The sequence below is a fragment of the Phoca vitulina genome, unplaced genomic scaffold (genome assembly GCF_004348235.1).
Source record: "Phoca vitulina isolate PV1807 unplaced genomic scaffold, GSC_HSeal_1.0 scaffold21, whole genome shotgun sequence".
In the NCBI taxonomy this organism is placed as follows: domain Eukaryota; kingdom Metazoa; phylum Chordata; class Mammalia; order Carnivora; family Phocidae; genus Phoca; species Phoca vitulina.
Window position 1 is genome coordinate 3,408,420 of NW_022589724.1, and position 8,368 is coordinate 3,416,787.

The following is an 8,368-nucleotide window of genomic DNA, read 5'->3' on the forward strand; positions in this document are numbered from 1 at the left end:
AGGGAGTTGCCAGGTCAGAAGAAGAGCGGGATTCCTCTCAGGGAGGCATATGCAGCAATAGAGACCCAGGAGTGAGCTTTGCTTGTGCTCACACCTGCATCCCGTACCTAACCCTCTCACCTCCCAGCTGTGTAGGGAAGACAGCAGTCTGACATGTTGGTCCTCAGCTTGTCTTGCATCAAACAGCATCCTCTTTCCTAATATGGCTTTGTGTGTGAAACGTGTATTACTTTGGAAACATTTGAAATCTCTTAAACAAAATGACCTTTTTCTTTTCTTTATTATTATTTTTTTTTAACTCAACAGAAAATGCCCTAAAAACAACAGAGGACGGCGACAGAAGCAAAACCTAGGTCATTTTACTTCAGATACGTCATCCAGAATGGTTTAAACTGATGACTTTTATATGTGCACTAACCATGTGATGTACATTTATTATGTCTTTTTTTAAAGAATGGAAATATTTATTTCAGAGGCCTTATTTTTGGACATTTTTAGTGTAGTACTGTTGGCTCGTATTTAGAATATTCAGCTACAACAGTTTTGGACTGCTTAGTAGTCTTTGTTTTATGTTTTTAAATACAGAAATTGATTTCACAAATTTATACCACATGGTAATTCTAAGACTTGTTCTTTACCCATGGAATGTAATATTTTTGCAAAGATGGACCACTTCACAAATGGTTATAAAGTCATACCCACTTCTTCCACAATGACCACAACAAATGACCAAGCATGAACTAAAGGTAAAGATGTTTACAGATTACTTTTCTTACAAAAAAAAAAGATAAAAAAATCTAGAAGACACTGTGTTTAAATAGACATTTAAATGTTTTTGAGATTTAGTAACTGATTTTTTAGACACTGCCTATCGCATGAACTGTAAAGTTGTGTGTGTTAGATGTAAAATATTTGTAAGTTGTATGGATTGGAATTTGATTATTCCTCTCTTTGAAAAAATAATTCTGATAATTCGGAAAAGTATCTGGTAGCAAAGATGGAACAGATCACTGGAAAGTAGATTTTTAGATATTGTGAAAATAGTCTGTTTAACAAACAGATTGGAATAAAGCCTTCTCTATCAGTTAAACTACCTTAATACACATTCGTTTTTAAGAAAATATTTGTTTTAACATAAATAAACAAAGTGTATCCGTGTTTGTGAATAAAATGCAAAAATGATTGTTAATGATTGGTGCTCTTAAGGTGAGCTTAAAAATTATCTAAGACCTCTATCCAAATTTGTCCTGTAGTAATAGCTGTATTAATAGGTTGTTGGTGTTTAAAGATCTGAAGTGTGAGTAGAATGTATTCAGCTGTTTAACTTGTAGTTTAGATATATGCATGTAGAATTTAAGAATATGTTCAAAATTAAATATTAATTTTAATATTTGGTTTGGAAAAGCATGTTATAATATAATGTTTTCACTATATGGCCTCTGTTTTGGTGTGTTTATTTACCACGTTCTTTCCTATTGATAAATCAGTACATTTAATACGTGAAGTAAGTAGGAAAAGATTTCAGTTCAAAATTCCCCTTTGCTTTTGCAAATACTGCTTGAAATTATCTAAAAACAGAAGCTTTGCCCAACATGCAGCATTTGCTTTTCTGGTCATTTGGCTTCTAGGCTTAATGTTAGTAACATGGCGGCTTCGGGGAACTTTTTTTTTTTTTTTTTTTAAAGCTTTCCTCTTCTCTCCACACAGACTTATTTGAGTCCATTAGTCAGTCGCCAAGCATGTTTGGAACAGTACCCAGTGCTCTACAAGGGTTCATGTTGCAGAACAGTCATGTGTGGGTATTTGTAGTTATAAATACTTGAGCAGTCTCCAGGGGTGGGGTTTCCAACCCTTTAAACAACCCTGTTGCCTGTTACCAAGCTAACTTTTTACTCTTAGCGCCAGAACTGATTGTGGCGGGACATCTTTCACTGAGAAATAACTAAAATGGAACATAATGGGTCAGCTTCAAATGCTGATAAAATCCACCAGAATCGCCTGTCGAGCGTTATAGAAGATGAAGACCAAGACGCTGCTCTCACCATTGTGACCGTGCTGGACAAAGTAGCCACCATCGTGGACAGCGTGCAGGCAAGCCAGAAGAGACTAGAGGAGAGACACAGGGAAATGGGAAATGCCATAAAGTCCGTCCAGATTGACCTGTTGAAGCTCTCACAGTCACACAGCAATACCGTCTACGTCATTAACAAGTTGTTTGAGAAAACACGAAAAATCAGTGCTCACATTAAAGACGTGAAGGCCCGGGTAGAGAGGCAGCAAATTCACGTGAAAAAAGTTGAATCCAAGCAAGAGGAAATAATGAAGAAAAACAAATTTCGTGTGGTCATATTCCAGGTAAGCTTGCCACCTGCGTTTGGTCTGATTACTGCAAAATCTTAACATCCTTGAATTGCCAACCAGTCATATGAGAAGTTTTCCAGCATCACATCCTAACTATTGTATATATTCATGGAGTGAAGTTCTTTATCAGCAAGAATCCCAGGATAAAGCCATTTCTGTGTTGACTAATGTGCTATCCTATCAGTATGTGGAGTTTCTCAACTATTTTGTGTAATAGGAACTGTGGATCATAGCTGAGGCTATTTCTTGCCTTTGAAACTTAATATTGGTACGGCTCTTTCAGCATATTAGCCATCTTAGCATGGTGCCCTTTTGGAGACTGAGAATATTAGTTCTAGAAGAGATCTAAGAAGCCTCTGGTTTAAAACACCTCTTCGTTGTATAAAAAAAGAAACCGAGGACCCGTAGTCCCACAATGTAGTTTTCCCCTTTATCATGGAGAGCCTGAAAAGCTCTAAACAGTAAAATGTAAACTCTTTGGAATATTATTTGTCTGTTGGATTTTTTGCATGTGGTAATATGTAGGTTACAGAAAAACTGTTTCTTAACGAATAATCAGGCAGGTGTTTTTATAGTTGTTATAGTTTTACAAATGTTGGAGTCATAGAAGTAATTGCTTCTGATGCTTACAAAGTCTTTTGACTCTGCTTAGTTAATATAGCTGTTTTAGTGTGGCAGTGTGCATTGCGCTACATTCCTATATTACTCTGCGTTTGGCATTCATATTTTTTGAAATAGGAACACATCCATGGCAAAATGCATGGTATCTGTAATATATTTTAAGACTCTTACAAATCAAAAGGGAAAAGTTGAACTCTTCCCCCTGTGGTAGAAAAACAGGAAGGTCATTATCAGACTGTTCATAAAAGACAAAAGATCAGAATTCCATTTTTGCCTATTTAAGTATTTTCAGTTATTAAAACATATACTCATAGAGTTTAAGGGTTAAAAAGAAAAAGCACTTTCATATTCTGGTGGGAGTATTAACTGGCACAACATTTCTGGAGGGAAGTTTTGGTAGTATGTTATTAAGAACCTTCACAAACCTTCACAAATGGCCCCAAAATTTCATGTCAAAGAATTTTTCTAAGCATAAAATCAGGAATGTGTGCAGGGATATTCACTGTATACACACACACACACACACACACACATTATCACAGTGTATTTTTAAAATGCATGGATACCCCTATGCATAGGAAAAAACCTTCGAAGAGTAAAAACAAAATGAAATAGGAATACAGTTGGATTATGTAGGCAGATATTTATAAGACACGAGGGATGTGGGCCATAATTCTCCACAGCATTGTCTACTCTTTAAGTCTCCATTGTACTCTGTTGACTGATAAAGTTACACTGGGATGGCAGAGTAGTATTTGGGATCTGTTTTTAAAAACCTGTTTTATTTAAGAAAAAGAGGCCAGTCCCAGGGTTAGTGTATATAATGAGGACCTAGATTTGGTACTAGAGAATGTAGGATCCATTCTTCAGTTCACCTTCCAGGGGCATTAGCAGGAATGGGTTATGTTGCACCCTTCACTTGCATGGGGCATGCCAGGAAACATTCTTGGTATCTAGCATTTCTCCTGAGAACCTTTGTGCAAAGAGTGGACCAGGTACCAATCAAGATCTACAAAGGCTAGAGGAAAGAAGTTTCTGAAAAGTTCTAATCGACTCTTGTCTGTAGACATAATTTTTGTTTTTTTTACAGTTAAGATTGTTTTCTATATTCACCCATTTATTCCCTGAAACTTGCTATTTTTTTTCTGAGTTTCTATAAAGAGTTGAACAAGTAGAAGATAGTATGAAAAAGCTACTGAGAGGCGCTAATTTAAGTCAGATCTTGTTCTTTGTAGGATACAATACTGTGAAGGTTCTATGAAATTAGGTTGTTCAGAGGAAGCAGCAGTTTGTTCATAAGCAGCTGCTGTCTTTTATAACGGTGGAGCTTGTAGAGAAAAGATGAAGGCAAATAACAATGGATTTGATGATTCATTAGCTGTTAGAACACTATACAGTATGCGCATGGTTATATTTAGTTAAAATTCATTCTTATACTTCATTCTCATAGTTAATCTGTATAAGTGGTTACCCTGAGATCACCTGTCCTACTAAAACTAACTTGAAGCCGGAGTAATTCAGCTGTAGTATACTTTCATTTCCACTTGGATTTTTCCTCAAGAAGTTTTCCCTGGATACATTTTTGGGGGTAGTCTTTATTGGCATTTTATCTCCCACAGGAACTTTCACCTAATCCTGGACATTGGCATTAAAAAAAATTATCTTCTCTTTTTCATACAATTATGATTTCTCTTTGAACATACTTTCACCTTAATGACCTTCTCATGAGAGCCAGCCGTCATACCATCTCTTCTAGCAATTTTGCTTACAAACCACATGCCTGCAGTTACCAAATGAGATATTTGGCCATTCCCTAATGATAAGCCTTGGACTTCTCTATGTTCAAAAGTCCCCTAGCTAGGTTACTTTGATACTCAATAAGAGCCACTTTACTCTGACCATAGTACTCGCTTTGTTACAAAAATTGTTTTACCTGGACTTTTACATAAAAAGATATATAATAAGGGGCGCCTGGGTGGCTCAGTTGGTTAAGTGTCTGCCTTTGGCTCAGGTCATGAACTCAGGGTCCTGGGATTGAGCCCCGGGTTGGGCTCCCTGCTCAGCGGGGAGTCTGCTTCTCCCACTCCCTTCCTCACAACCTTTGCTCTCTCTCTGAAATAAATAAGTAAAATCTTTAAAAAAGATATATAATAATTATTTGAAAATCAACTGTAACTCAACCCCATAATCTTCAATTATTATTACAGTATATTCATCATTAACTCATGGTATCTCTGACTCAGTAGGAATTGCAACAAAGAGATTCATGTAACAAGTACTTTCTCTGACTACCTCTGTTTTGTTTTTAAGTGTGATTTTGTATAATTCGTGCAATTGAAAAAAAGGGTATATGATTCCTGAGTTAAGCTATGTCTTATTCCTTCATAGCGAGATTGTGAGGGTTTCCCCCCTACTAAGCAGTAATTATTCTTTGGCTCCTTCCTATTCTAATTATACCTTCTCAGGCCATACCAACCCACTTGGTGTTGCTGAAGCTACTCCATGTAGCAGGTGTCAGGAAAGGAGAGGAATAATTTTGCTGCCTCTCACTGATTCATCAGAGAGTTATGAGATGCCCACCTGCCTTTTCTTCTTTTTTAAGCTGCTAGACTCTCCAATCCTGTAGCCAAAGAATTTAATTTTAAGCAAGTATCCAAAGAAATTAAGGTTCCAAGGACCTTCTTGACTGTTAGGCTGATGGGTTTTGGAATAAACCTATTTCTTTCTTTTTCTTTTTTTTTTTTTTTTAAAGGTTTTATTTATTTGACAGAGAGAAAGACAGCCAGAGAGGGAACACAAGCAGGGGGGGGTGGGAGAGGGAGAAACAGGCTTCCCGCAAAGCAGGGAGCCTGATGCGGGGCTCGATCCCAGGAACCTGGCATCATGACCTGAGCCGAAGGCAGACGCTTAACAACTGAGCCACCCAGGCGCCCCTGGAATAAACCTATTTCTTACATACTAATTTTTTTGACTGAACAGATTTAATCTGGATCTCAAATAGGAGCATAGTTTCTTTTAGAAATTTTAACTCATGGGTTCCCTTAAAAAAATCTCATGATCCTTAAAGTTTTGCCTCTTTAGTTTTAGAAATAATCCCTAAATATTTGGGTTTCTTTAGCAGCTGTGTTTCTGGGCTGGTTTGCAAGGTCTCCAGTGTCTGCCTTGTTCCCAAATCAAATTCTCATCCTTATCCTTTGACACATCTGACATAGTTGGTCTCTCCCTCTCTTCTTGAACCTTCTTTTTCCTTGGCTTTGGGGGTGCTGCTCTCTTGGATTTCCTTCTGCTTCGCTGGCCGATATTTCTCCTTTTTAGTTCTTTCTCATCTATTCCTTTTTATCTACAGGTTCAAAATCCATTTATCTGTCTAAACCCCAAAATCCAAAAATTTCTAAAAAAGTTTCCATAACATACTGGGTAGCAAGACCTAGGGTTGACCTGAACCCATTCGGTGACAAAACTGACCAGAAATAGCACAAGGCTGTTTATACTGTTTATCCCACCTTAGAGTGAATATTCATAATTATTTCACAGAATTGTTTCTTCCCAAGGTCTGACTGGGAATGTAGTGTAATATATTTTTTCCCCAAATCTGAATATTCTGAATTCTGAAATTTACCTTGGCCCCAAGAAGTTTGGATAACATTGAGTGTTGACCCATTCACTCAATCTCTTAGGAGTCTCCTTCATCTGGTTTCATGATTTTTAGTTCTTGACATTAATGATTCCTAAAGGTATATCTCTAGTCCAGACCTCTTTCCTGAATTCCAGGCTTGTATACCCAGCTGCCTACTTGACATCTTGGATCCCAGCCTTACCCTCCAGTCTCTTTGTCATGCTTTCTTCCCCATGTCAGTTAATGGGAAATCCATCCTTCTGCTGCTCAGGCCATGTACTTGAAAATCGTCCTTGACTCTGATACTCCACATACAAATCTAGCAGTAAGTCCTGTTAGCGCCTACCATCCCAGGAGATCTGGAATCAGACTGCTTCTCATCATGGTCTCTGCCAGCATCCTCATGCATCTCTCATCTGACTTACCTCAGGGGTCTCCAAGCACTCTCCTTGCTTCTTATCTCACCCTCTAGGGCCTGTTTTCACCAGAGCGATCCTTTTACAGCATGGGTCAAATCATGTCACTATTCTCAAAACTTTTAAAAGGGCTTCCTATTAGGGGCGCCAGTTTAGTGAAAAGAATTTTCATTATAAAAATGTGGAAGCAGGGGCGTCCGGGTGGCTCAGTCGGTTAAGTGTCTGCCTTCTGTTCGGGTCATGATCCCAGGGTCCTGGGATCAAGCCCCACATTGGGCTCCCTGCTCTGAGGGGAGTCTGCTTCTCTCTCTGCCCCTCCCCCACCCAGGTGCGCGAGCGCGCGCCCTCTCTCTCAAACAAATAAAATCCTTAAAAAAAATAAAAGGGCTTCCTATCAAACTCAGAATAAGAGCCATGGTTCTTATTATTGGATATAGAACCCTACATGAGCTGGCTCTCCCACTACCTCTCTAATCCTCTTTCCTCCTCTTCTTGCCCCTTGATCTCTCTGCTTCCGCCATACCGCCGCCTTTCTTGCCCATTTTGGTTTTCCTCCCAAATATATGCATTACCTTCTGGTCTAGGCTAGGATGTCATCTTATTGGTGAGGACTTTCTAAGCATCTTCCTTAGTCACTGCATATTCCCCTTCCCTACTTTATATTTCACCTTAGCATTTACCACCATTCAACAGACTATATATTTAACTTGTTTATTTCTCTCTCTTCAAGAATATAAGCTCTTTTACTCTTTTCTTCTCAGGAGGTTCTCAGTTCCTAGAACATTGACTGGTGCATGGTAGGTGCTTAGAAACTGTTGAACGAATGTGTATACCCTATTTGATTGAACATTCATTTATTGAGTATAACTACTATGTACAAGGCTCTCTGATAGATACTGGGTGTAAAACATAGGACACATCTCTGCTTTCATCAAACCTATTATTTAGTGAAGGCCTCAGTATATAAATGAGTAGATTTCCAATTCAATTCAAACAGTGATTAAGTATTGTAAGTAGAGGTGTGTACATGTCATTCTGGTGTAAATTGGAGAAAGAATTAGCTTCTTGGGGGGAAGTTGGGGACATTTGAATTGATTCTTGAAGATTTTGTTGACAGAGCTGAAAGGGGTGAAAGGCATTAAAAGAAGCAAAAAAAAAAAAAGTAGTAAAAAATATACAAAGACATGGAGAGATGAAAACACTGTGTTTGAGGAGCAGAGAGTGGTTGTGTGTTGCTGGACTGGAAAGTAGGTTTAGCTCAAACTGAAGAGCCTTCTAATCATATTAAAGAACTGACTCTCTCCTGTGAGTATTGATGAGTTCCCAAAAGTTTTAAAGTAGAGAAAGGATGTGA

The 8,368-nt window shown here is 38.2% G+C and overlaps 2 protein-coding genes across 6 annotated transcripts in view; both read left to right on the plus strand.

Annotated features, from left to right (window-relative positions):
* Positions 1-1,696, plus strand: part of TMEFF1 (transmembrane protein with EGF like and two follistatin like domains 1) — an 87,663-nt gene extending 85,967 nt beyond the window's left edge. For 4 of the 5 annotated variants that reach the window (XM_032419058.1, XM_032419060.1, XM_032419062.1 and 1 more), the window contains exon 10: positions 307-1,431. In XM_032419058.1, coding sequence (XP_032274949.1) covers positions 307-391 — 85 coding nt within the window. In that variant the 3' untranslated portion in view covers positions 392-1,431. Of the gene's footprint in view, positions 1-306 lie in introns of all 5 variants that reach the window. The other variant, XM_032419059.1, reaches the window with a different exon arrangement.
* CAVIN4 (caveolae associated protein 4) overlaps positions 660-8,368 on the plus strand; it is a 15,056-nt gene continuing 7,347 nt past the window's right edge. Inside the window, exons 1-2 of the mRNA XM_032419063.1 lie at positions 660-746; positions 1,900-2,355. Of these exons, the coding sequence (XP_032274954.1) occupies positions 1,948-2,355 (408 nt within the window). The 5' untranslated portion in view covers positions 660-746; positions 1,900-1,947. The remainder of the gene's footprint in view (positions 747-1,899; positions 2,356-8,368) is intronic.